The sequence below is a fragment of the Bos taurus genome, chromosome 22, assembly GCF_002263795.3.
Source record: "Bos taurus isolate L1 Dominette 01449 registration number 42190680 breed Hereford chromosome 22, ARS-UCD2.0, whole genome shotgun sequence".
NCBI lineage: Eukaryota > Metazoa > Chordata > Mammalia > Artiodactyla > Bovidae > Bos > Bos taurus.
In genome coordinates this window covers 52,261,533-52,288,954 of record NC_037349.1, presented here as the reverse complement: position 1 = coordinate 52,288,954, position 27,422 = coordinate 52,261,533, and the positions used below count along the sequence as shown (strand labels likewise).

At 55.5% G+C, this 27,422-nt stretch overlaps 2 protein-coding genes, 1 long non-coding RNA gene and 1 other non-coding gene across 7 annotated transcripts in view; 1 reads left to right on the top strand and 3 right to left on the bottom strand.

Moving 5' to 3' along the window:
- Positions 1 to 77: 77 nt before the first annotated feature.
- Positions 78 to 5,755, bottom strand: LOC132343519 (uncharacterized). The gene is made up of 2 exons (XR_009492402.1): positions 4,936 to 5,755; positions 78 to 2,532 (listed from the first exon to the last, which is right to left on the bottom strand). It is a non-coding gene; the product is annotated as an uncharacterized lncRNA (long non-coding RNA).
- Positions 1,618 to 1,690, bottom strand: TRNAW-CCA (transfer RNA tryptophan (anticodon CCA)). Its single transcript has one exon. It is a non-coding gene; the product is annotated as a tRNA-Trp (tRNA).
- Positions 4,514 to 25,439, top strand: PTPN23 (protein tyrosine phosphatase non-receptor type 23). Of its 2 annotated transcripts, none has more exon segments than NM_001206526.1 (25): positions 4,514 to 4,666; positions 11,565 to 11,639; positions 17,512 to 17,639; positions 17,826 to 17,902; positions 18,393 to 18,442; positions 18,529 to 18,660; positions 18,847 to 18,927; positions 19,017 to 19,148; positions 19,232 to 19,279; positions 19,608 to 19,664; positions 19,746 to 19,804; positions 19,951 to 20,030; positions 20,143 to 20,257; positions 20,346 to 20,411; positions 20,704 to 20,849; positions 21,037 to 21,348; positions 21,424 to 21,578; positions 21,667 to 21,818; positions 21,890 to 22,069; positions 22,158 to 23,859; positions 23,934 to 24,118; positions 24,205 to 24,309; positions 24,379 to 24,517; positions 24,593 to 24,706; positions 24,777 to 25,439. In NM_001206526.1, coding segments are annotated over 25 exon segments (4,854 nt in total). In that variant the 5' UTR covers positions 4,514 to 4,582; the 3' UTR covers positions 25,257 to 25,439.
- A 251-nt stretch (positions 25,440 to 25,690) lies between these two features.
- Positions 25,691 to 27,422, bottom strand: part of SCAP (SREBF chaperone) — a 99,810-nt gene continuing 98,078 nt past the window's right edge. For 2 of the 3 annotated variants that reach the window (XM_059879557.1, XM_059879558.1), the window contains exons 20-23: positions 27,201 to 27,367; positions 26,553 to 26,633; positions 26,162 to 26,368; positions 25,691 to 26,084 (exon numbers count right to left, since the gene is read on the bottom strand). In XM_059879557.1, coding sequence (XP_059735540.1) covers positions 25,839 to 26,084; positions 26,162 to 26,368; positions 26,553 to 26,633; positions 27,201 to 27,367 — 701 coding nt within the window. In that variant the 3' untranslated portion in view covers positions 25,691 to 25,838. 3 annotated transcript variants of the gene reach the window in all.

Genomic DNA, 27,422 nt, shown 5'->3' with positions numbered 1-27,422 from the left:
TCACACACCCAGAAATTCCATTGCTGGGGCACCGAAACATAGGGAGTTGTCAACTGAAAAAAAAAAGGAACAACCTAAAAGTTGACAATTATGTTTTATTCAGAAGCCTCACTGAAGGCTTAAGCCTGCGATGTAGTCGCTCAGCTCGGAGGGACTGTTCTAAAGATGTAAGGGAGGAGCCAGAATGTATGAGTTTTTTTGTTTTTTTTTTTTTTTGGCTGAGGAAAAAATGTGCAGTTGGCCATCCAAGGGCTTCCCAGGTGGCACAGTATTAAAGAATCCTCCTGCCAATGCAGGAGATGAAAGAGACATGGGTTCGATCCCTGGGTTGGGAAGATTCCCCTGGAGTGGGAAGTGGCAACTCACTCCAGTATTCCTGCCTGGAAAACTTCAGGGGCAGAGGAGCCTAGTGGGCTACAGTCCATGGTTGCAAAGAGACAGACACGACAGACACACACACACGCATGCACGCCATCCAAAGATTACCGCTAATCACAAAAACGGACACAAAAATCTCAAGTTAATGATTTGAGAGCTTTTCTACATGGGAAGATGCCAGAGGGTGGGCTTGTTGAAATCTTTCCTTTGATAAGCATGCTATTTAGGGCCAGTGTCCTGCTGTTCTCCATCCTGAATCTCTCCCGGGGCACGCAGGGGGCCGTGGTGGCTGATGGCTTTGTGGTCACAACAGTCTTCATTTACTGAAATGGCAGGTGACAGTCTTTGTTCACAGCGTCAACACGACTAAATCATGTCAGTTTCCTGTAGCGGTGGCACCAATTTCCAGCCTCGTTTGCAGCGCGTGAGAGGTCCTGTGGCTCCACGTCCTCACCAACACTGACATACTCATCCATTAGGCTCATTTGTCCCATGAGCACAAAGTGAACTGTCCCTGCGGTTTGGGTCCCATCCTCGTGGTTACTGATGAGGTCTGACATCTTTCCATGAGTTTTTGGCTGAGAACTTTTGAGATTTATATATTGTAGATGGTCCTCTTTCTTGCTTATGTCTCACAGATATCTTGTCTCGATTTGGTCTTTCCATTGTCTTTATGGTGTCCTGTTTTAACTGCCATCTCATATACTGTATATTGTTCATTGTGTTAATATCTAACTCCCCCATTAGACTGTAATCTCATGAGGGCAGACATCTTTGCTTGTTTTATTCAGCAGTGCCTAGAACAGTGTCTAGGGCACAGTGGGTATTGGACGGACACTAGCTAAATAAATGAACTAGAAGGGAGGAGACCCAGGCCCAACCTGGACTCTTCATCCACTTATTGGCAGACTTGAGTGGTCCACTCCCCAACCCAGGCCTCAGTTTCTGCATCATTAAAATGGATCCACATTAATAAAATGGGGGAGGGTGTCTGTCTTTGAGGTCATTCCAATTCTGACAAGATAGTTGTCTTGAGAGAAGGGTGAACAGGCCAGTTTACCTTGGCTGAACGGGGTATTTGCTGCCCCCTAGTGACGGGACCTACCCTTCAGCAGTACAAGTGAGTCTTGAAAGAAAGAAAGTGAAGTCGCTCAGTCCATGGGATTCTCCAGGGATTCGTCCACGGGATTCTCCAGGCAAGAATACTGGAGTGGGTTACCATTTCCTTCTCCAGGGGCTCTTCCTGACCCAGGGATCTAACCTGGGTCTCCTGCATTGGAGGCAGACGCTTTCACCTCTGAGCCACCAGGGAAGCTCAATGCTGCCCATCTCTGTGAGGAAATAGGTGCACTACAAGGGCAATGGCATTGGAGAAGGAAATGGCAACCCACTCCAGTACTCTTGTCTAAAGAATCCCGTGGACAGAGGAGCCTGGTGGGCTGCTGTCCATAGGGTCGCACAGAGTCGGACACGACTGAAGTGACTTCGCATGCGTGCATGCGTTGCAGAAGGAAATGGCAACCCACTCCAGTATTCCTGCCTGGAGAATCCCAGGGACAGAGGAGCCTGGTGGACTGCCGTGTTTGGGGTCGCACAGAGTCGGGCACGACTGAAGCGACTCAGCAGCAGCAGGAGGGCGCCACTCACCCCAGAGACATCTTTTCTGCTGTATCGCTTCCAGTGAGCCATCCTCACCCCAGTGCCTCAGTATTCCATGCCCCTTCACCCCTTGGTGCCTCTTTGATGCCTCTCATGCTAACTGCCCTTCATGTCACTGAGACCATGTGTTATGGGTCGAATTATGTCCCTCAAAATTCATATGCTGAAGTACTAGCCCCCAGTACCTCAGAGGCTGACTGTATTTGGAGATGGAATCTTTAAAGAGATAATTAAATGAATCCGAGGTCATGAGGGTGGACCCTAATCCAAGGTGGCTGGGGTCCTTATAAGAGGAGATTACAACAGAGACATGCACAGAAGGAAGACCACGTGAAGACACAGGCAGAAGACATCCACCTACAAACCAAGAAGCAAGGGTTCAGGACAAACCAGCCGTGCTAACACCGTAGTCTGTTTTTCCACCTCTGAGCAGGTGGTCCCAAGATGGTCCTCCAGAAACAGGCTTTTTAAGATGCTGGTAAAATTTTCTTTTTCCTTAAAAAAAAAAAAAATTACCTGCAAGATCTTACATTAAAAAAAATTCCATTTTAACCATTTTTAAGTGCACAGGTCAGTGGCATTAGGTATTAATACATTCACATGGTTGTGCAGTCATCTGTCTCCAGAATTTTCTCATCATCCCACCCTGTAACTCTGTGCCCACTGAATACTAATTCCCCATTCCATCCTCCTTCCAGTCCCTGAGAAATCACCATTCTACTTTTTATTCTTACAAATTTGACTACTCTTAAGTTAACTGATTTAGGTGGAATCAGCTCAGATGTTAAAGAATCCTCCTGCAACGCAGGAGAGCCAGGTTCAATCCCTGGATTGGGAAGATTCCCCTGGAGAAGGGAATGGCAACCGCTCCAGTATTCTTGCCTGGAGAATCCCCATGGGCAGAGGAGCCTGGTGGGTTACAGTCCACGGAGTGGCAGAGTTGGACGTGACTGAGGGACTAACACAGAATCTAACACAGTATTTGTTCTTTGGTGTCTGGCTTACGTCACTGGCATCGTGTCTTCAGGGTTCATTTATGTTGAGCATGTATCAGAATGTCCTTCCTTTCTGAGGCTGAAGGACACAGTCCAGTGTATGCTGTACCACATCTCCCTTACCCATTCATCTATTGATTTATTTTTACCTCCTGGATATTATAAATAATGCTGCTGCGAACATTTGTGTACTTGCATTTTCTTTTGCTCTAACTCCAGCTGGCATGAAGGTAGATCCTGGATTGCAAAGGGGACCTGGGCCCTTGGTTGTGAGTGAACCCTCTCTTTTGAGCCATGGTCTCCTCCACATCTTCTCTTGAACGACTTAAGGGAATCTATATCCAGCTCAACACAGACAGTCCTGAACCCTTGTTCTTCTCTTCCAAACCTCTTCCTCCCTGTTTTACCATGTCAGAAAACAGCTGTGGAGCCACCCAGGTATATACTGGCTAGAAACTTGGAAATAATCTTTTATATTCTCAATCTCCTACATCCATTCATCCCAAGTTCTGCCACTTTTTTCCCCCCAAACATTTCTCAAACCTGCCCGTGTTTCATTCCCCTTTGCCCCAACCGGACAACATTTGTCTCCTGCAAGACTACAAAAGGTTCCTCGCTCATTTCCTTGCTTCTACTTTGGCCCTAACATTCTCCATTTTATGTGTTTTTAAAGCTAGGTAATATACACATAATTTTAAAATCCTTGCTCTACAGGTCATCTCTTCAGAGCTAATAACTGTTCTCTGCTCCCTGGTCCCCTTCCAGACTGAAAAGTATTCGCGTGGCTGTATAGAGTCATCCCCACCCCCATCGCTCTAGGCCTCTCTCTCTTTTTCCCCTTCCGCTTTACACTTCATTTACCAGTTCTCTCCCCATCATCAAAAACGGACTTGGCCGTCTCTTAGGCAGTGCCTGGTCTTACAGGCTCAGCCGAGCGTGTCAGTCTCCAACCAGTCACTCCTCTGTTCCAAAGCTCTACACCTGGGGTGAAACGCCTTGCTTGCTTCTTAGCCCTGTCTCCTTGGCCAGGCAGCCCCTACTCCAAGGCTGTTTTTAAGTCACTTCTGGGGGTGGCCTGCCACCACGTTATCTCTACCATAGCATCTGACCACATCTACCAAGGCCCTCGACACTACTTAGGGTCTACAAGTCTATGGCTACGTTCTCTAATGTCCTTCCCCTGAGTGGGGAGCGCCTGGAGCCCGAGCCAGGTCCCTGCGGTCTACTTAGGCCAGGAAGAAGAAACCAGTTACCTCCCTGCTTAGCAATTAGATGCAGATAGACTACGACTCCCAGAAACCCTTTCGCCTAGGGCTGGAGGTTTGCCCTCTACACGTGCCCGCGTGCAAGAAACTGAGCATGCGCACCGGAAAATGAGCCTGCGCAAAAGGCTGCACGGGAGGGGACCGCCTCTCCCAGCAGGCAGTAGGGGCATTTTTTTCATCCCCGCGTGACAAGTGACTTCCGGCGTGGAGGGGCGGGGTGCGTGGCTGAGCCTGCAGCTGAGAAAGCTTGGGGAGCGGCCGGGGGGCCGGCGGGTGCCTGCGGCCATGGAGGCCGTGCCCCGCATGCCCATGATCTGGCTGGACCTGAAAGAGGCCGGTGACTTCCACTTTCAGCCAGCCGTAAAGAAGGTGAGGGCAGCTCCTCCTCCCCGCCCCCGCCCCTCTTCTCCCGCGTCTCTCCGTCCGCCGGCTCGTGACGCCCCCTGCGCGTCTATCATCTCCCCAGGCCCTGTCGCAGGGTCGGGTGAGGCCAGGAGGGGCCTCCGCTGGCTTTCCTTCGCCTGGCGCACCCCCCATCGCACCCTGCTGACCCCTGCGCGCTCGCAGAGCTTCTCCCCCCACCCCCCCCATCCCTCGACCCCACCAGCCCCGGGTAGCCCCCGCTGTCTGATCGGAACCTGCTTTCCGATTCCTTCCCCGGCCATCCGCGATCCCCGCCGAGGCACCTCACTTCCTCGGTGTGACGCTTTGGACCTAGTTCTGCTCCTCCCCTCATCCACGCCAGCACCGCCCTGGGGGATCGGTGGGTGGCCTTTAACCGTCTGGTGGAAAGGCTGTGCCTGGCCCTCGTGCTGTCCGTCTACGACCGGACTGGGACGGACGCCGAGGATGGCTCAGGATGTGTTTTAAGGCCCCGGCCAGCCTGATCTCTGCGATTGGAGTCGCTCTAACACTTGGTGCAATTCTGTCTGGTCTCAGAAGAAGACCCGTAATCTGGAGCCCCTTTGGACCGAAAGATACAACTCTGTCGTTTAGGGGAGCGTAACTGCTTTCGCGACTGCACAGAGGGGATAAATAGTATTGTAGCTGCCAGAGCAACGCTAGCAGTCCTTTGTTGACTCTTCAGTTGGATGGAAGAGACAGGCAGTTTTGGCGTTGAGGGAGGCAAGGGACCGCTGTTGGGAGGTCAGGTGTGTCGACTGGGCATCAGGTACCCTGTGAGACATCTGCCTTGGGAAGGACCGTCTGGTACCATTGAAAGACAGAGCAGAAGTGAAAAGGAACAACCAGGAGGCTGCTGCAGGTTGACATCCTTGTGGTTTTAATGTAGCTGCTGCCAGAATCTTGACAGTGCCCCACTGAGTAAGGTGGTGGAGAAAAAAAAAGAAAGAAAATGGGTTGGGGAAGAAGTTTTCCAAGAAGGTCTCCCTTTCTCTGTTCACACTGCCACTGCCTTCCTTCAGACACTAACAGTTTGTATTCCGTTGAGTCCATCATTTAATCTCTTTGAGCATCTTTTCCCTCATTTGTAAAAGCAGAAAGTTAGATTAAAAAAAAAAACACAACTTTGGCCGAGTTTCCCAGCTTATGGGATCTTAGTTCCCTGACCAGGGATCAAACCCCAGGCTCCAATGGAGACTTCCCAGAAATTAGGTTAATTGATCTAAAGTTCCAAAATTTTACTTCTTCGCCAAAGTTTGGTCTCCTTTCCATCTACTGTTTTAATTCCAAGATGTATATCAAATTCAGAACAGAAGCTAAACACTCCCATCACCCACAGAGGGTAAAAAGAATACATAGAGGAAGGAGACCTTGTTAATATTAGAGAAGGTGAGACAAAATCTTGACCCTGGGTCAAGAATTAGGAAGTTTGGCTCAGAGTTCTAGAACTGCTGTTGTTGCTGATCTCTCTCTCCCATTTTTCTAACCTGCAAAAGAATGGCAGGATCTGGTGATCTCATCTACCCCTGGGGCGGCTCAGCTGGTGAAGAATCTGCCTGCAATACGGGGGACCTGGGTTCCATCCCTGGGTTGGGAAGATCCCCTGGAGAGGGGAAAGGCTACCCACTCCAGTATTCTGGGCTGGAGAATTCCAGGGACTGTATAATTCATGGGGTCACACAGAGTCGGACATGACTGAGCGACTTTCACTTTCATCTGCCTACAGAATTCTGGGCCATTGGTTGCTTGGTAAAAGGGCAGAGTAATGTCACAGAAATAGTATAGACACTGGAATCAGGCAGACTTTGGTTTAAGTCCCACCTTTTCGACTTACTAGCTGAGTGACTTCAGCTGTTACAGATGATTACCTCACTAATCTGGGCCTCATTTTTCTCACCTGTAACAGGACTAATACTACACCTTATAAGCTTATGGGCATCAAGAGTTAACGCAGGGGCTTTACTGCTGGTCCAGTGGTTAAGAATCTGCCTGCCAATGCAGGGGACATGGGTCTGATCTTCGGTGCAGGAAGATTCCACATGCTTTGGGACAGCTAAGCCCGTGTGCCACAGCTACTGAGCCTGCGCTCTAGGGCCCACGTGGCGCAACTCCTGAAGCCCTGGGCCCAGAGCCTGTGCTCTGCATCAAGAGACGCCGCCACAAGGAGAAGCCTACGCGTTGCAGCAGAGTAGCCTCCGCTCGGAGCAACTGCAAAAAGCCGGAGCACAGCAGCAAAGACCTAGGGCAGCCAAAAATAAAATAAATAAAGAGAGAAAAACAAGATATACTTAAAAAAAAATGAGATAATGCATTTGAGTCCCTAGTACAGGCCTTGGCGTATTGTAAACAGTACTTTCAGCTTAGCATCCTCTTTCTCTGTTTAGGAAATAGCTCAAGTCCTATGACAGTCTGTGAGTTAGACATAGCAGGTAATTGTCCTTGTTCAGCCGGTAAGTCTTGTTCAGCTCTTTGTGACCCCATGGACTGCAGCACGCCAGGCTTCCCCGTCCTTCACTATCTCCCAGAGCTTGCTCAAACTCATGTCCATTGAGTTGGTGATGCCATCCAACCTTCTCACTGTCGCCCCTTCTCCTCCTGCCCTCAGTCTTTCCCAGCATCAGGGTCTTTTCCAGTGTCAACTCTTCACATCGAGTGGCCAAAGTATTGGAGCTTCAGCATCAGTCCTTCCAATGAATATTCGGGATTGACTGGTTTGATCTCCTTGCTGTCCAGGGAACTCACAAGAGTCTTCACCACAATTCAAAAGCAGCTACTATGAACACCATATTACAGGTGAAAAGCCAAGCCCTGGCCTCACAGCAACCTAAGGGCACAGCCAGGACTTGCTGTGTTTTGGTGTTTCTCTTTGGAAAAAGTCTTTCCAGCCTGTGTATTTTTAACTTATAACTTCTTTCCCTGCTTTTTCCTCCCAGTGGCTCTGAACCCTGGACATGCTTTCAACATGAAACTGTTCACAGGTCTCATTGTTCGTTCAGGAAAAAAGAACCCCAGCTTCTCCAAAGCCTGGCTGGGCTCGGGGGGCCCCTGGCCCTCAGCCCCAGCTGGCTGTCGTTTGTGTGGGTGCGCTGGGGTCCTGGTGGTGCCTTCTTGTATCTTACTCCGAATCCGTGTTGCCGAGGTCCAGGCTCTGCTGCAGGGCCTGCTTTCTCAGGCTCTATGGCGACCCTCACGTCCTGACCAGACCTTGTTTCTCGCCCTGCAGAAGTCTGTGCTGTAGGGACACTGTCCGAGAGATGGTCTCTGTCCTTTACTCTTGAACCTTCATCCGCCTCTTACCTCTGTGTAGTAGGGGGAGTGAGTGATCAAGCCATAGAGGATTTCGTCAGAGTTTAAAAAATCACCTCTCGGCTCCATTGACTCACCTTGTGGCCGGAGATTCGTTTTCACTTCCCATTTTTTTGGTGTTTTATGAGAACTGTGTTTAAAAAATAGAAATGGATTGGTCTGATGTGTGGTCAAGAATATGGGCTCTGGAGCCCAAACGCCAGGCTTCGCATCGGTGCTCTGTCGGTGGTTAATGCTGTGACCTTGGCGAGTGTCTCACCTTCCTTGCCTCAGTGTCCTCAGCTGTCAAATGGTGGCGACAACGCTGTCTACCTCTTTGGGTTGTTATTAGGGCTGAGTGACTTCCTAGGCACTGGGCGAGTGTCTGGCCCGTGGGTGGGAGCTCTGTGTTTGCTGCAGATCTTGGAGGAGGAATAAGACAAGTAGACAGCCTCCTTCAGGGACAGTTTGCTGCGGTCAGAGGCATCATCTCTCACCCCTTCCCCACTGCGTGACCGCAGGGACAGGTGTTCCCAGCGATGGCAGCTGAAGCCCTGTTTCTGGGACTCTCGGATGTCACTCAGATCCCTTCGGCCTTTGTCCCACAGGGCCTCTGGGCTCCACTTTTACTGTCGCCTTGGGGTGACGAACAGAAGCCTCCTGTGAGAAGGGAGTTAATCAGAGAAAGAACATGTTCCCATTTAGATAGTCAAGTTTAACCCTGTAGCTCAGGTCACATTTTATGTCTGTGAATTGGGGGACGGGCGGGGTGAGGGATTGGCTAGATCACAGCGAGGATTATAAACCAAGAGCCCATAAACGGGCTTCAGCATGTCTGTAAACCCCCTGAACATGTTGGCAAATTCTTGTGTTTATGCATAGATGAATATTTGTAGGGAGATTGTTTTGTGGCTTTTATCACGTTCTCAAAGGATCCAACAAGAGGCTAAGAAATGATGATGTAAAGAAAGTATTTTTTTAGGTATCATTTAGCTCAGCAACTCATTTTTTTTTTTTTTTTTTGGCCACATTGCTTGGCGTGTGAGATCTCAGCTCCCTGATCAGGGCTTGAACCCAGGCCACAGCAGTGAGAGTGCCAAGTCCTAACCGCTGGACCACCCAGGAGTTCCCTCAGCAGCTCTTAAGACATTTGTTTTCCAGATTTCAGACATACAGAAAAGTCGAAGGAATAATGCAGTGCTCACCCAAACTCTATCTACTTAATTTTGATAGTTGGGCTTCCCTGGTGGCTCAGTGGTAGAGAATCCGCCTGCCAACGCAGGAGAAGCGAGTTTGATCCCTGGAGAAGTGGAAACCCACTGCAGTATTCTTGGCTGAAAAATCCCATGGACAGAGGAGCCTGATGGGCTACAGTCCATGGGGTCATGCAGAAAAGAGCTGGACATGACTTAGCGAGTAGACAAGAGCAGTGGTAATAGTTCACTTGCACCGTATGTGTGTTCTGTCTGTAAACACACACACACGTACATCCCATGGACCTTTGCAAGTAAGCTGTGCCCATCTCAGCAGGTCCTAAGAGGATTTTCTCCTGTATAACTATACTGTTATCATCACACCTTAGAAAATCCACAAACATTTTCTACTATGTTTTATATTTAAATTTCACCTGTTATCCCCAGACATCCTTTATAACTGTTTTTTTTCTAAACTCAGATCCAATCATGGTTTTCATAGGGTCATTGTTCTTTTTTTTTTAATCTCTTTTAATCTACAATAGTCTCCTGCCCTCTAGCCCTCTAAATGATACTTGTTTTTCAAAGAGACTGAGATAAGTGTTGGGTAAATTGTTACATCGTCTCAAATTTTCTGAGTGTCTTCTTTGGTATTACTCAGTCTGTTCATCCATCCTGTGCATTTCCTGTAAAGGCAGCCATTTGCTGAGGATCGAACACATTGAATCAGGCCCCTGCCATTCCCGATAGACTCGTTATTTGGGGTGGGGGTGGTCGCTGATGTGACGCTGCTGGGAGGCACACTTTCTCAGTGTGGGGAGAGCAGCCGCTGGTGCTCTGGGAAGTGGTATTTTAGCTGAGCCTTAGCCGAGAAGGTGGTGGGGGCAACGTGTGGACAAGCATTGAGAGCTGAGAGCGGTCATTGCAGAGTACTGTTGGCTGGGTGTCCCTGGGAGCTGAAGGCTGTTGGGAGCTGACTGTGAAGATGAGATTTGGCCCCGGAGGTTTGGGGAAGCACTGTTGTGCACATTCTTCTCGGATTACTTCCCCCCACCCTTTATATTACAGCTCTTTCCCCATAATCTCACTGTCCTGAGAAAAGCAAGCTGGGCTTTATTTTTCCCCCCCCAGGAGTGTGTATGTTTCAGAAGGATATAAAGTCAGGAATAACACTGGAGTCATGTTAGAAAGACAAATCTGACCACTGGATGAGGGGTGGATTGAAGGGGTGGGGAGTCCGGGCCAGAGGTGGACGGGGATAGCGAACTGGCAGGAGGTAAAAGCAGTGGAAGAGGGTTGGGCTCAGAGATCTGGAGCTGAAGGAAGCTCAGGACTCGCTTCCCTCTGCCTGCCCCTCCTCTCGCTTCCCTGCCAGGCAGCTAACGAGGTGACACGGCCTCCCAGGCTCCCATGGGCTCACCGCGTGGCCACGTGTCACAGTCCCTGGGAACGGGCCCGGGAGACGGGTGGGCCGCCGCTGGACAGCGCAGGCCACCCCTCCCTTCTCCGCCTCACAGGCCTTGGCTGGGGCCTCAAGGGGCCTTGGGAGTTGGGGGCCCGTGCTCTTAGTGCATGTGGAGTGACGGGTCTGGGCCCCCAGACTGCAGACCCAGACGCCCCCAGACTGCAGACCCAGACGCCAGGTCCCCCAGCACGAGTGGTGGAGCTGCCACGATGTGTTGGTCTTGGTGGTCCAGGCCCCGCCTCCAGGCTGGCGAGTGTGCCCACCGTCTTGAGAGTCAGCCCTGCCGTGGGCGGGGGTGCCAGCCCCGCCTCTGATGTGCGGAGTGACCTCCCCATCTCCCTTCCCCCGGATCATTCCCATCACACCGCCACAGGCCTTTCCTTATTTCTGTGGCGCCCCTTCCCCAGGTGGGCGGGCTGGCAGGGAAGGCTTTGCACACCCACTCTTCTGTGACTCTCTTTCTGACATTTGCTGGCGGGTTGGGATTACGATGGTGATCCCGGGCCCCAGCAGGGTCCCAGACACAAGGGAGGCTTGAAGTCGTGGCCAGTTTACGAATGCTCAGTAGGATCCCACTTCAGCCGACTGAGTTCCCCGGCTTCCTGAGCTGGCCCAGTTCTGGGTTTGGTAGGGAGGACGGCAGCATGGTGAGGGCCAGCCAGGGGATTCCAGCCACATTGTGCAGGCATATTTTCCATTTTGCTCAAAAAAGGAGGGTGCCCCAGAAAGTGTCTTAGCGCTGCCTTGCTACGGAGGCCGAGTTCCCAGTGGGGCAGGAGATGAGATGGTGGTAGAGGGTCTGGACTCCATCCTGAGCCATGGCTGGTGCTTGCAGGGGATTCCGAGGGCGGAAGCGGGAGCAGGAAGGATGCTCTGTGCCTGGTTCACAGCCTTCCCTCTCTATCTCTCTCTCTCTCTCTAGTTTGTCCTGAAGAATTATGGAGAGAATCCAGAAGCCTACAATGAGGAACTGAAGAAACTGGAGTTGCTCAGACAGGTAGGAAGACAGTGTTTTTACACAGGTGTGAACAAAATTGGTTTGATTGGGAGATAAAACTGTTCTTATTTAAATTCAATCATTTTTCCTCTGTAAAAGCAAAATGATGGAAAATATATAAACTGTTGTCATTGCTCAGTCGTATCCAAGTCTTTGGGCCCGCATGGATTGCATTGCGGCAGGCTTCCGTGTCTTTCACTGTCTGCTGAAGGATGCTCAAACTCACGTCCATTGAGTCGATAATGCCGTTCAGCCGTCTCCTGCTCTCTGAGTCCTTGTCTTTCTGCCCTCAGTCTTTCCCAGCATCAGAGCATTTGCAGTGAGTCGGCTGTTTGTATCAGGTGGCCAGATTTTTAGATTCAATGTCAGCAACAGTATTTCCAGTGAGTATTCAGGGTTGATTTCCAATAGGATTCACTAGTTTGATCTCCTGGATTGATGTTTATTTTGACTAGCTGAATGGGACTGACTTAACTGAATAAATAAATGTACCTTTTTCCCGACCCACAATTTGCCTTTGTAAGTTATGATTGCAGAGTGCACAGTAGGTTGCGCTACGGCGTAGCACAGGTATTTTCCAGTGGTCTGTTTTCCTTAGTTGAGTGTGTGTAGCTATGTCTTACCCTTTGAATATATCCCTCATTTCCTCTAGGTCTACCTCTGGTAAAATAAGCTCGTTTTCTATGAGTGACAATCGGCGCCCTTTGCCACAAAGCTCCTGTGTATCAGTTTTCAGACGCCGCCTCTTGTGGTTGTCTGGACGGTCCCTTCTCCGTCTTGGTCGCTTTGTAGCGTTCTGACTTGGTCTGTGTCGCCAGTGGCGCCGTTTCACTCTGGGCTGGGCTGATCTTCTTACACTGTAAAGCTCTGCTGCATGCTTCTTTCCTGCAGCCCCTGTGCTTGGAAATTTTGCTTCTGCCCATGTCTCAGTTATTCTGTTGCTTCAGGAAAGGACACCATCCGTGGGTCTGTTTGATCAATGGTTGTCCCCTTGATATCCAGCCTCATGGGGCCGTGCCGGATCATGGAAACGGATGTCAAGTTCCGCCCTTGGGGACCCTCCTTCTGGGTCTTCATAGTGCCTGCTGCCAGTTTCCGTTTCTTCCCACATCTTTGGGGCCTTCTGTTTCCTCCCTGCTCTGTCCCAGTTTTACTGTCAGCGGTCTTTTTGTTGATGTTCATTCTGAGCGGGCGAGGAGGTACCCCGTTGCAGTTTTCATGTGAATTTTCCTGCTGATTAGCGATGCAGAGGCAGTGTTCCTAGGCTGTCGTTTAAGAGAGTCCCAGTCCAGTTTGTACCTGGTGAACGGGAGCTCTGGAAAGTGGGCCCCTTTTTGAATTCTGTTTTGATTACCCACCCCAGGACATTTCTGGAGGGCACGTGTCATTGAGAGCCCGGCAAGCCTTGAAAATGAATCCTGAGTGTGTTCCAAAGCACCGGGTTTCAAGCTGCTGTTATAGGAAACGGCCACAAGATGGCAGCACTTTTCCTGCCCAACTGGTGACTCTGGCAAGGGGAACCTTGGAGAAAGTCCTGCTCCTGGGCTGTCAAATAGAGGGGGATGTCCAAAAAAAAAACACTGAAGGGCTGGGGTCCCTTGCTTCTTTCTCCTCACCTTTAACCCTCCAGACACCTCCCAGCCCCTGGAATCAAGGTGCTTAGGTGGTGGTGTTCATGGGTGGCCCAATTTCATTTTTGGGGGGAAGGGGTGTTGGGGCTGATATTACACTGTAAGGCTGTACTAATTTGTTTTTCCAGGCTCTTGTGCTTGGAAATTTTGCTTTCTCCTATGTCCCATTATTCGTACTATTGCTTCAGGAAAGGACACCATCCATGGGTGTGTTTGATCAATGGTTGTCCCCTTGATATCCAGCCTCATGTGGGCCTGCCAGATCATGGAAACGGATGTCAAGTTCCGCCCTTGGGGACCCTCCTTCCGGGTTTTCATAGCGCCTGCTGCCAGTTTCCGTTTCTCTCCACATCTTTGGGGCCTTCCATTTTCCCCCTGCTCTCTCCCGGTTTTAGTCAGTAGACTTTTTGTTGATATACATTCTGAGCCGGATGTGAATTTCCCTGCTGATTAGCCATGCAGAGGCAGTTTTCATTTAAAAGAGCCCGAGTCCAATTTGTACCCCATGAGCAGGAGCTCTGGAAAGTGGGCCTCTTTTTGAATTCTGTTTCGATCACCCACCCCAGGACATTGCTGGAGGGCACGTGTCATTGACAATCCCAGCACACACGCACACACAGGTCTTCAAGCTGCTATTCCAGGGAACAGCCACAAGACAGCAGCACCTTTCTTGCCCTACTGGTTCCTCTGGCAGAAAGCCTTAAGGAGTCCTGCTCCTGGGCTGTCAAATAGAGGGGGATGTCCCAGAAAAACCCTGAAGGGCTGTGGTCCCTTTCCCCTCACCTTTCACCCTCAAGACACATCCCACCCCGTGGAATCAAGGTGCCTTTAGGTGCTGTCGTTCCCAGGTGGGCCGAGTCTCAGGCTGGAGGCGGGACGTCCAGCACAAGGAGGCAGCCTGCAGGTCCTCTTTCAGCTCTGAGGTTCCACCATCCTTTGGGAGTGCCTGCTTGGTTTAAGTGCTTGAGGGCCCAGCTGGATCTGCAGTTGGTGGTTCCGTCCAGAGGGTTCAGGCCCTCCAGGGGCAGATCGCAGGCTCACTGGCTGACTTGTCCTCCCCAGCTCTCCCAGCCAGCCATGCGGTCGCGCCTTGATTCCAGAGCTGCCCAGACCCAGGCACGCGACAGCCAGACCTTGTCACTGAGGCCTGAAGGCCTTGTAGTAGACTCTTTTTGTTATTTAGTTCTTTATTTGGTATTTCATTTGGAGCTGATCAATGCGTAGAATATTTTAAACATATTTTTTATTGGTTAAGTGTACCTAAATGAGGTAGCCGGATATATGCAACTGTCTTTTACTTTCCACTCGTTCACTGCCTTTGTATGTTGTGACTCCTCAGTGTAGAATAGGTTGCCCGTTGCTGTAGCATGCGTCTTTTTTCAGATAATGTATTTTCCCTACTTGAGGGTTGTACCTGTGTCTACCCTTTGAATTTCTCGCTCTCTTCCTATCCCCGTGCCTATGCGTTTCGTCACGTAGGTCCTGTCACTGGTTTTGAGACATCACGTCTTGTGGTTACCCTGTGATGGGTCCCTTTCTGTTTCTTCGTTCACTTGGTAATGTTGTGTGTGGGTCTCTGTATGGTGATAGCAGTGGCCCAAATTAATTTTTTTTTTTGTGGGTGGGCAGGAGCTGATATTATTACATTGTAAAGCTGTGCTGCATGTTTTCCAGTATTTTTATACTCTGTTGTTTTGTTCATTTTAAATTTCATTTCAAACTTATCAGTGCATAGAGAATATTTTTAATGTTTATTTTTCCTGAGCTCTGATTGATTGATGTAGTGCGATAACATGCATGTTTTTCTTCCCCGGGATTATTTTTTTCGCACGCTGTTATTACACATTCTGGAGTAGGTTCCCCCGTGCTGATCTGGAGTTACTGGGCTGTCCAGAGTGGACCAGGTTCTCCATCTGCAGGGGCTGCTGTTTTTGGCATGTACTTCCCAGTGCCTCACGCCCAGTGCACTCCCACCCGGGAACCCTGACCTGCCCAGGTTGGGCGATGTGGGACCCAGTGTAGGCTACCGAGGCCTCAGGGGAACAGAGCAGGCAGTTGGTTCAGGTTTTTTTGTTTTAATGCAATTTTATTCTCTGAGTCATTTACAATTGTGCATGTGCTTGAGATAAGGGAACATGATCCACATATGCATGTATCAGTTCTTTTCCCATTCTATTTTCATATACATCATCACAGAGTGGTGAGCAGATTTCCATGTACTATTCAGTTGGACCTTTCTGTTCAGCTTATAGATGAGCATATTTAATGTTATATGTATACATAATATATACTTTATAGATAGTATAAAGCATACATAGATTATGTATGTATAATTATGTATATCTTATTCAAAATGTTTATATCTCCATCTTCTCCAGCTTTCCTTTTATGACTCTAAATTTGTTTAGTAAGTCAATAGTAGATGTTTGGCAAGTTCGTTTGTATCCAGTTCTTTATCTGTGATATTACAGAATGTTTTTCTTTCCATATTTGACTGACTGTGTGTTATCATCTCCAGATCCATCCAGGTTGCTGCCAGTGACACTCTGCATTCTTTTTTATGGCTGCTTGTCCGCTGTGTGGCTGTAGGTTTTGGACGCTTGCATCCTTGCCTGTTGTAAACAATGTCCCAGTGAGCTTTGGGGTTCCCATGTCTTTTGAAGGATGGTGTTCGCTGCATCATTCCTAGGAGTGGATTGCCGCACGGGTTGGTCGCTTGTTTCCGTTCATGAACCCGCATCTGTAGCATGGTGGCTCTTAGCAGTTTACATTCCCAGAGCAGTGTAGGATGGTTCCCTTTTCTCCATGGCTTCTCCAGCATTTAACTGTTTGTAGACTTTGTGCTGAGTACTGAAAGATGATACCTCATCGTCATTTTGATTTGCACTTCTCTTAAGAATTAGGAGTGGTGAAGGTATGTTTATGTGCGTTTTTACTTTCTAAGGATGAGTAAGATTTACTTTGGAAATTGGCTTTTGAAAGCCATTGCTAATGAATTCTTACCTACCGCTATTTCTAGAGCATACGTGTCTTTTTTAGTCTCACAGGCCTTGTGAGTATTTTGCGTTCTTGAGCACAGGTTTTCCAGTTGTTGTTACCAGAAACGGCCATAAGATGGCAGCATTTCTTCAGACCCAGCTTTAGTCACTGGAGCAATCAGAGTCTCAGGAGAAAGAGTTGGGTTCCTGGGTTGTAATTAGAGTGCAAAGTGCACAGAGAAATATGCAAGGGCTTGCGTCTCACCCTTCCACTACTTCCTCACTACTTCCTCACACTTCACCCACCAGTCAACGCAACCCCAGAAAGGTGCTCTGTTGGGGGTGCTGCCAAAGGTCTGTGGATGGACTTTAAGGGAGGAGGCTGGAAGTGGGCTGCAGACTGTAGACTTGCAGTAGCTGTGGGAGGGCCGGCCTGGATCTGGAGTTTGGGGTCCCGTGGAGGGGGGACCAGGCAGTACAGATCCAAGGATGGCTCAGACTGGCTGCCCCAGACTCCCCAGCTCCCTCAGCCCTGGGACAGTCCAGCCCTGGGACCCAAACCTGCTCAGGCTGTGAGGATGGCAGCAGCCCAGGTCACCGAGGCCCGAGGGGAATACTGCAGGCCTTTCTTCTTCTATTTCTTTGTTTAAAAAGTTTATATATGTATAGTGGATTGATTAGCAGTGTTGCTTTAGGTTATAGCAACCTGATTCTTTATATTTTATACCATTCTAACATTTGAGGAGAGAGTTTACTTACCAATAAAATCAAAATGTCCCTGTATGTATGTACAGAGTAGGATGCACTCCTGAAACCTACCCAGGGATCATCTCTTCAGATGGAACTCTGTAGATTTCTCTCTTTGTATAACTAGTTGGCTCTGTTTCTGTGAATTATGTTGCTTATCTTTTAGATGCGTCTTTCTCCCCAGCAGTAAGCGTGTTATGGACATGTTGACATGTCAGTAGAGAGCCTTGTCCTCAGTTGTCATGGCTCTTGTAGCTCATATTTTTAGATACAGAAATACGGGTCAAACATTAAGTACATTAAACATTTTAAGGCATGTTTTATGGAAAAGTGGAGCCGGTTTGGTGGAAGCGTCTGGCGGGATGGTTGTGCAGTGACTGCAGGTAGCTGTTGCCTTCCTTTGGTTTCTTACGCTGCGCAGTCCGCCAGCCCCGACGTGTCCGTCTGGGCCTTTGTGGGCACACAGGCGCGTCTTCCGCTCCAAATGATGGCCGGCCTCCTCTCACCCTCCCGCAGAATGCCGTCCGTGTCCCACGTGACTTCGAGGGCTGCAGTGTCCTCCGCAAGTACCTGGGCCAGCTCCACTACCTGCAGAGTCGGGTCCCCATGGGCTCGGGTCAGGAGGCCGCCGTTTCTGTCACCTGGTGAGTGCGGGCGGGCAGAGCCAGGGGAGCCTGGAGGGTGCCCCTCTCCCCCTCCCCGTTTCCTTGCTGTAGAGGATGGGGAGCTGCTTGGGGTGGTTTTCCCCAGACCCCCTCCCTCCCGCCCTGCACTGGGAGGGGGCTCGCTTCACCAGCTGCCCCCTCACAACTGTGGTGGCCTGTCCCCAGGACTGAGATCTTCTCTGGGAAGTCTGTGGCCCACGAGGACATCAAGTACGAGCAGGCCTGCATTCTCTACAACCTTGGTGAGCTGCCTCTCCCCTTCCCTGGGGCCCCCTCGCTCCCGGCCCTGCCCCTCTCAGCAGAAGACACCTAAATCCTGACCCTGTCCTGCCTCCGTCAGCTCTGCCCGCCTCCTGGGCCGCAGGGAGCCCCCTGGTGGGAGGCTCGGCTAGGCTGCCTGCTCTTGGAGTTGCTGCTGTGCTCCAGGCACAGAGCTGGCCTCTCCTCTTTGTCTGGACACCCCATCTCGCCCCCCACCCCCATGGTGGCTCAGGTTTGCTTCTGGCTGGAGGAGACCAAGGCTGGCCTAGCCATCAACCCTGCTGGTGCAGCCTCAGCCTGGGGAGCAGAGTCCTGTGAGGGCCCCTTCTCTCCCCTGGTCCCTGCCTGGCGCAGAGCTGGAGCTCCGTCCCCCAGATCCACTGGGTCCCCGCCCACCCCGCGCCTCACCCTGGGCGCCAACGTGGGCAGGAGCCACAGCTGAGCCCTGACCCATGTTCCTTGCCTCCCTAGGGGCACTGCACTCCATGCTGGGGGCCATGGACAAACGGGTGTCTGAGGAGGTGAGGAAGCAGGGTGGCATGCTGTCAGCTCCAGAGTGAACCCCATCCCCTGGAGCGGCTCCGCTTCTGACAGCCCCTCCCCCCAGGGCATGAAGGTCTCCTGCACCCACTTCCAGTGTGCGGCCGGCGCCTTCTCCTATCTGAGGGAGCACTTCCCCCAGGCCTACAGTGTGGACATGAGCCGGCAGATCCTCACTCTCAACGTCAACCTCATGCTGGTGAGGAGCCGCCCTCGCTAGGGCTGGACGGTGGCGCACAGGTCAGGGAGGGACAAGCCGGGGCCTGGGCTGCGACCCTCTGAGCTCCAGGTGGGTCAGGAGCTGCTTGGAGGGGAGGCTGGGCAGAGAGGGGTGTGTGCGGTCTGTCCCGGTGAGGAAGGAGGGCCTCTGCACCCACTGTTCCAGGGCCAGGCGCAGGAGTGCCTCCTGGAGAAGTCCATGCTGGACAACAGGAAGAGCTTCCTGGTGGCGCGCATCAGTGCACAGGTAGGCCCAGGGGACCGTGGCCCTCTAGGGACTGGGGCCGGACCTGGCCTCCTCCCAGTCCCCAACTTGGAGCCCATCCTGGCCCCCAGGTGGTGGATTACTACAAAGAGGCCTGCCGCGCCTTGGAGAACCCCGACACTGCCTCGCTGCTGGGCCGGATCCAGAAGGACTGGAAGAAGCTGGTCCAGATGAAGATCTACTACTTCGCAGCTGTGGCCCACGTGAGGGCGCCGCGGGCGTGGGGGTGGGGTGGGGCGGCGCTGGGGTGTCCCCCTCAGTAAGCAGGGCTGTGTCTTCCGTCCAGCTGCACATGGGGAAGCAGGCGGAGGAGCAGCAGAAGTTCGGGGAGCAGGTGAGCGAGCTGGGGTCAGGGGGGTGCTCAGGCTGTTCCAGCCCCGTTGGATCCCCGGTGGGGAGTGGTTCCCTCTGTCCTTCACCCCTCGGTCTCTGCCACCCTAGGGGACAGGCGCGGTGGTTCCCCTGAGTGGCTGCCTGGAGGTGGGCACTGTGGGCAGAGCCGCAAGCGGACACTAATCTTGGTGCTGTTGGCTGGCTGGCGTTGGCGGCCGCTTAGCCTCCTGTCTCGTCTGGGCTACCTGCTGGTCAGACAGGCTGGGTCGGGGAGGCAGGAGGAGCAGGGTCCACCAGAAGGCTGGACCAGGCTCTGCTGGCCCCTGCAGGTTGCGTACTTCCAGAGTGCCCTGGACAAGCTCAACGAAGCCATCAAGCTGGCCAAGGTAATGATGGGGGAGAGCCTGGCTGGGCCAAGGGGGTTCTGGCGCCGGCCGTGGGTGTACTGAGCTCCGCTCCCTGCACAGGGCCAGCCCGACACCGTGCAGGACGCACTGCGCTTCGCTATGGACGTCATTGGGGGAAAGTGAGTCTCTGGGCCTCGAGGGGCTCTGGTTCTTTGCCTGCATCGTTGGGAGGAAGCCACCAGGGCCAGAGAGCAGGGGCCCACATGGCAGGGGCGAGGTCCTAGGTCCCTGCTGACCACTCAAGACTGCCCCCCTCCCATGCCAGGTACAATTCTGCCAAGAAGGACAATGATTTCATCTACCACGAGGCCGTCCCAGCGCTGGACACCCTTCAGCCTGTGAAAGGTCTGAAGCGGAGGGGAGCCTGGGATGGGGTAGGGGGCGAAGATGTCGCACAACGGAGGCAGTTAAGGTTGGGTGGGCCTGGTCTCCAGGACTCTCTGCCTCTCCCTCCCAGGTGCCCCCTTGGTGAAGCCTTTGCCGGTGAACCCCACAGACCCTGCTGTTACGGGCCCTGACATCTTTGCCAAACTTGTACCAATGGCAGCGCATGAAGCCTCATCACTGTACAGGCGAGTGAACAGACAACCCTGTTAGCCCAAGTTGGGATGTCTCAAGAGACACGGGCTGCCAACAAATTGGTCTGTCCCCTCCCTGCAGTGAGGAGAAGGCCAAGCTGCTCCGGGAGATGATGGCCAAGATTGAGGACAAGAACGAGGTCCTGGAGTGAGTGCAGAGCTGTGGGGAGGTGGGGTGGGATCCTCTAGTGCAGTCTGCAGCAGAGGGAGGGAGGGAGCGAGGGAGCAGGGTGGTGAATGGCCGTGGAACAGCAGGCTCCTGGCTCAGCCTCCCTGCCCAGGGCCTCGTGTGCGTTTCCAGCAGTGCCTAGGGCAGGTTTTGTGCTGGTGGCTGGGACACTGTTGTGCTGCTAGGACCTTGGACGTTGCTTCATTTTGTGGGGGGGCTCCTTCCACGTGAGGGGTTGAGTCCACACCCACCTGGTCCTGTTGCCCCACAGCCAGTTCATGGATTCCCTGCAGCTGGATCCTGAGACAGTAGACAACCTCGACGCCTACAACCACATCCCACCCCAACTCATGGAGAAGTGTGCGGCTCTCAGCGTCCGCCCCGACACTGTCAGGAACCTCGTCCAGTCCATGCAGGGTGAGTACAGAGCAGGTGGAGGTCACCTGCTGTCCCCTGCTGGGCAGGGTCGGAGGTTCCCACCTCCCCGGGCACAGTACCCCCCGTGCCCTGGGGCTGCACTGCTCAGCCCGCACTGAGCTGCACCAGTGTGGGACGGGGCAGTTGTGCCCCAGGAGCTGACCCCCTCCTCTGTGCCCACGCACAGTGCTGTCAGGGGTGTTCACCGACGTGGAGGCCTCCCTAAAGGATGTCAGGGACCTCCTGGAGGAGGACGAGGCATTGGAACAGAAGCTGCAGGAGGCGGTGGGCCCGGCGGCGGCCAGCACGGCCACGTCCAAGGCTGAGCTGGCAGAGGTGAGGCGAGAGTGGGCCAAGTACATGGAGGTCCACGAGAAGGCCTCCTTCACCAACAGCGAGCTGCACCGCGCCATGAACCTACACGTGGGCAACCTGCGGCTGCTCAGCGGCCCCCTGGACCAGGTGCGGGCCGCCCTGCCCTCGCCGGCCCTCAGCGCAGGTGAGCCCTCCTACCCCCTCGGGGCGGTCGGGCGCGGCGGTGGGGCTCCGGCCTCACTGCTGCCGCCGCTCCCAGAGGACAAGGCGGTGCTGCAGAACCTGAAGCGCATCCTGGCCAAGGTGCAGGAGATGCGGGACCAGCGTGTGTCCCTGGAGCAGCAGCTGCGAGAGCTCATCCAGAAAGACGACATCACGGCGGTGCTGGTGACGGCCGACCACTCAGAGATGAAGGTGGGCCGGGTGTGGCCGGCGGGCTGGCTCTTGGCACCCCACCTCAGCGGCAAGGCCCTGAGCGCCTGTCCTCCCCACACCCCCACAGAAGCTGTTTGAGGAGCAGCTGAAGAAGTACGACCAGCTGCGGGTGTACCTGGAGCAGAACCTGGCCGCCCAGGACAACGTCCTCCGGGCCCTGACCGAGGCCAACGTGCAGTACGCGGCCGTGCGGCGCGTGCTCGGCGACCTGGACCAGAAGTCAGTACCCAGCCCTGGGCCCACGCCCCGGAGCCGGCCTGCAGCGACTCACCTCCCGCCCTCTGCCCCAGGTGGAACTCCACACTGCAGAGCCTGGTGGCCTCCTACGAGGCCTACGAGGATTTGATGAAGAAGTCCCAGGAGGGGAAGGACTTCTACGCAGACCTGGAGAGCAAAGTGGCTGCTCTCCTGGAGCGCACACAGTCCGCCTGCCAGGCCCGCGAGGCGACACGCCAGCAGCTCCTGGACAGGTGAGTGTGGGGACACCCTGGGCACAGCTGCAGAGCCAGGCCGGGCTGAGGGGGCTCTGACTCCCCTTCTCCCTCGCTCACCCCACAGGGAGCTCAAGAAGAAGCCGCCGCCACGGCCCACAGCGCCAAAACCGCTGCTGCCCCGCAGGGAGGAGGGCGAGGCGATGGAGGCCGGGGACCTGCCTGAGGAGCTACGCAGTCTGCCCCCAGAGCCCTTCCTGGGGGCTGCCGCCCCACTCCACTTCCCTCCTGGCCCCTTCCCCAGCTCTGCAGGCCCAGGACCCCACTACCTCTCTGGCGCCTTACCACCTGGTACTTATGCAGGTCCCACCCACATGCTGCAGCCCAGGGCCCCCCAGCCCCCGGGGCACCCAGGGGTGGCTGTGGCCCCTGGACCGGCTCTCTACACGGCCCCCGCCTATGCCCCAGAGCTGGGCCTCGTGCCCCGGTCTTCGCCCCAGCACGGCATGGTGAGCAGCCCCTATGGGGGGGTGGGGCCACCCCCTCCGCTCGCTGGCCTCCCCTCAGCGCCCCCTCCCCACTTCTCAGGCCACGAGTTGGTCGTGGGGGTTCGGCCAGCCACCACCACCGTAGATAGTGTCCAGGCCCCCATCTCCAGCCACACAGCCCCGCGGCCAAACCCTGCCCCGGCCCCTCCCCAGGCCTGCTTCCCGGGCCCCCCACCACAGCCGTTGCCCCTGCCCTACACCTACCCAATGGGGCCCAAGCAGCCCCTCACAGCACCCCCGGCCCAGCACCACTTCCCTCCCGGGGTGCCTGCAGGCTTTCCAGCCCCGAGGATGGCACCCCAGCCTCCCCCCCAGCCCCTTCCACTCCAGCACCCACATGTCTTCCCACCCCAGGCTCCAGGCCTGGTGCCCGCCCAGGCCTCCTACCCCTTCGCCCCTCAGCCTGGGGTCCTGGGGCAGCCATCACCTGCCCTGCACACCCAGCTGTACCCCGGCCCCTCTCAGGACCCTCCACCCCCCCACTCCGGGGCTTTGCCTTTCGCCAGCGCAGGGCCCCCTCAGCCTCCCCACCCCACCCTGGCCTATGGTCCTGCCCCTGCCCCCAGACCCCTGGGCCCGCAGGCAGCCCCTCTCTCCATTCGAGGCCCCCCACCTGCCATCCAGCCGGCCCCCACTCCCCACCTGGTGCCTTCACCCGCCCCTTCCCCGGGCCCCGGCCCCGTGCCCCCTCGGCCCCCTGCAGCAGAGCCGCCCCCCTGTCTGCGCCGAGGCACCGCTGCTGCTGACCTGCTGTCCTCCAGCCCTGAGAGCCAGCACGGAGGCCCTCAGCCTCCTGGGGGTGGGCAGCCCCTGCTGCAGCCCACGAAGGTGGACGCAGCTGAGGGCCGGCGGCCACAGGCCCTGCGGTTGATAGAGCGGGACCCCTATGAGCGCCCTGAGAGGCTGCAGCAGTTGCGGCAGGAGCTGGAGACCTTCCGGGGCCAGCTGGGAGCTGCGGGGGCCCTGGACACGGTGTGGCGGGAGCTACAAGACGCACAGGAGCTCGACGCCCGGGGCCGCTCCATCGCCATTGCCCGCTGCTACTCGCTCAAGAACCGGCACCAGGACGTCATGCCCTATGACAGCAACCGCGTGGTGCTGCGCTCCGGCAAGGACGACTACATCAACGCCAGCCGCGTGGAGGGGCTCTCACCCTACTGCCCCCCGCTGGTGGCCACCCAGGCCCCCCTGCCTGGCACAGCGGCCGACTTCTGGCTCATGGTGCATGAGCAGAAAGTGTCGGTCATTGTCATGCTTGTGTCGGAGGCCGAGATGGAGAAGGTGAGAGGGAGAGGTTGGGCGGGCACCGGTGGGGACCCTGGAACACCAGCCCTAACTACCTGTTTGTGCCACAGCAAAAGGTGGCTCGCTACTTCCCCACCGAGCGGGGCCAGCCCATGGTGCACGGGGCCCTGAGCCTGGCCCTGAGCAGCGTCCGCACCACCGAGACGCACGTGGAGCGGGTGCTGAGCCTGCAGTTCCGTGACCAGAGCCTCAAGCGCTCCCTCGTGCACCTGCACTTCCCAACGTGGCCCGAGCTGTGCGTCTGCCTGCCGCCCTGGGTGGTGGTCGGGGGGTGATGTGGGCTCAGACTGGGTCTGGCTCAGAGCCCCCATCCCCCGGCAGAGGCCTGCCTGACAGCCCCAGCCACCTGCTGCGCTTCATCCAGGAGGTGCACGCCCACTGCCTGCATCAGCGCCCGCTGCACACGCCCGTCGTCGTCCACTGCAGGTAGGTGCGGGCAGCTCATGGGCTCCTCGCAGGCCCGGGGGCCGGCCTGACCCCATCTTCCGGCCGTAGCTCGGGAGTGGGCCGCACGGGGGCCTTCGCGCTGCTCTACGCGGCCGTGCAGGAGGTGGAGGCTGGAAGCGGGATCCCCCAGCTGCCCCAGCTGGTGCGGCGCATGCGACAGCAGAGGAAGCACATGCTGCAGGAGAAGGTGAGGCTCAGCGGGCGGGCATGCGCCCTCCCCCCAGGGGACGGCCCCCAGCTCACCAGTCGTGTGCCCCCGCAGCTACACCTCAAGTTCTGCCACGAGGCAGTGGTGAGACATGTGGAGCAGGTGCTACAGCGCCATGGCGTGCCCCCTCCCAGCAAGCCCACGGCCGGCACCGGCATCACTCAGAAGGTGAGGGGGGGCCCCTCCCGGGGGCTCTGAGCACCTCATGCATCCTCTTCACCCACTCCTGTCTCCCCAGAATCACCTTCCTCAGGACTCCCAGGACCTGGTCCTCGGCGGGGACGTGCCCATCAGCTCCATCCAGGCCACGATTGCCAAGCTCAGCATCCGGCCTCCTGGGGGCATGGACTCCCCAGTGGCCAGCCTGCCAGGCCCTGTGGAGCCCCCCAGCCTGCCTCCTCCCAGCCTCCCAGAGTCCACCCAACTCCCCTCCTCTTCCCCACCCCCCCCTTCTTCCCCCTTGCCCGAGGCCCCCCAGCCTGAGGAGGAGCAGCCGGTCCCTGAGGCCCCCAGCCTGGGGCCGCCCTCCTCCTCCTTAGAGCTGCTGGCCTCCCTCACGCCTGAGGCCTTCTCCCTGGACGGCTCCCTGCGGGGTAAGCAGCGCATGAGCAAGCAGGACTTCCTGCAGGCCCACAACGGGCAGGGGCTGCGGGCTGCGAGGCCCACCGACGACCCCCTCAGCCTCCTGGACCCGCTCTGGACGCTCAACAAGACCTGACCGGGCGTGCCCGCCTGGTCCTCACTACACCGTCTCCTGGGCCCGTCTCTCATTCCTGCTGCCTTTAGCCCTGCCTGCCTTGGCCTGCACTATTGTGGGGTAGCGGGTCTTGGGTCAGGCTCCGCTCCTCTGTGGGACCTGTTTTTCAGCTCTTTGCTATCGAATAAACAAACCTGTTCTGTGGCCGGTGTCTGCCCGTTGCTGCTCCTGGGAGGCCACTCCGACCTGCTTATGCAAGGAGTGTCTAGAGCTGGCGCCAGGTTGCCCCCCGCCCCAACTTTGTAACTGCCCTGACTTCATGTGGCTCCTGGCAGGAGCCGCTCTGAGCTGAGCAAGGTCTAACCCAGTGCTGCACTTCAGGCACCAGGAGGGTGTGAGTGATGGCAGAGCCCGTCCAAGGGAAGACACAAGTGGCTCAAAAGGCCCCTGGCTGATGTCATTTAAAAAAACATTTAATATTACAGTCATGAGGCAGGACAGGACAGTCAGAAGCAGCTTTCCCAAGACTCAGCACTCCCCCCGTCCAGGTCCCATGCGTTGCCAACCGAGCGCCCCAGCCAGAGGGGTGGGGAAGGCCCACCCTCAGTCCAGCTTCTCCAGCACAGAGGGCACGTACACCAGGCTGAGCTCGCTGCCAAAGTTGCAGACAATGGCAGCGTTGTCCAGCACCAGGATCTGGCGGGCCGGCTGGGCCTCGCTGTTCTTGCCCAGGTAGACTGTCTGTAACAGGTCCCCGTAGTTCAGGTCCCAAAAGGAAACACAGCCCTGGCCGCCGGTCACCAGCAGGTTGTCTGAGATGACACCCAGGCTCGCGCCACAGCCCAGGTCCTGGAGACAAGGACAAGACGGGCTCGGGGTCTGGAGCCCTTCCCGACAGCCAGAGGCCCCGTGGCCCCCACGCCTACCTGCTGGATGGAGTAGAGCTTGATGCCCGTGCTGCGGTCCCAGATGCTGATGAGGTCGTCCAGGCCACTGCTGATGACGCACGAGGTGGTGCAGGTGAGGGAGGTGACATCCCCACGGTGAGCGAACATGTGGCTGACCCGGCTGCCGGTCAGCACGTCCCACAGGCAGATGGCCCCGTCTTGGCCTCCGCTGGCCAGCACCATGGTCTGCAGGAGTGGGTGTGGGGGCCTGGTCACTGGTGCCACCTCTGTCCCCAAGGTGTCCCAGTGCCCGGGTGGGAGGGAACCTTTGCCTGCCTCTCGGAGGCCCTGGGGACCAGCTCCCAGGACTCAGAAACAAGGCCGTGGTGGGTCTGGCTCAATGCCCCCACAGCCCACCCACGGCCCTCACCTGGTCAATATACACGGTCGTGATGGCCCCCGAGTGGCCCTGCAGGGTGAAGAGGCAGCACGAATCCTCCAGGCGGAACACCTGCGGCAGAAACAGGCCTCAGGTGCTGGGCTCCTTGGGGTTTTATTTTAATTAGAGGAGAACCGCTTTGCAATACTGTGCTGGTCTCTGCTGTGTGTGAATCAGCTGTGAGTACCCACGTGTCCCCTCCTTTGTGTCCCCCACACCTCCTGCTGTCCACCGCGCCCCTCGTGGTCTCCAGCGTGCGGCTGCGCACGCTGTGTCGCACAGCAGCTCCCCCCGACTAGCTGCTCCACACACGGCGCTGGGTGCCAGTGCCACTCTCCCAGCTCACCCCACCTCCTTCCCCGGTGTGTCCACAGTTCTGTCCTCTATGTCTGCGTCTCTATTCCTTCCCCGCAAATGGGTTTAGCAGTACTATTTTTCTGGATTCCACAAATACGTGTGATTATGTCATTTTCATTTTTCTCTGACTTCTCTGGGTTTTTCCAAATCACACTTCGGTCAGGAATTCCCTTCCACAGTTCATCCAAGACACCTCCAGCCTCTCTCTGACTGACCCCAGATGCCCTCCCCCGACCCCTGTGCTGGGCCACCGCGTGCCCAAGAGATGGTGCCGACACTTACTCTCAGTGTGTGGTCCTGGCTGCCAGTCACGAGGCGCCCGGCAGCGGCCTTCAGGGCTGTGATGGGCTTCTGGTGTGCACAGGGCACGGTGTGGGTCAGGTGGCAAGCCACCCTGTCACTGCTGCTGCACGCGGGGGAGGCAGGGGAACTGCCCCGCCCCGGGGCCCCTGGGGACAACAGGCCAGGTGAGGGGCCTCGGAGAAGACACCTGCAGCGGCCCCC

Excerpts from the sequence above, each read along its gene's own strand:
- PTPN23 (XM_024982749.2), top strand. Across the intron at positions 20,258-20,345 it reads GAAGCCTCATCACTGTACAG|TGAGGAGAAGGCCAAGCTGC; the intron begins GCGAGTGAACAG and ends CCCTCCCTGCAG. Across the intron at positions 24,518-24,592 it reads AGCACATGCTGCAGGAGAAG|CTACACCTCAAGTTCTGCCA; the intron begins GTGAGGCTCAGC and ends GTGCCCCCGCAG.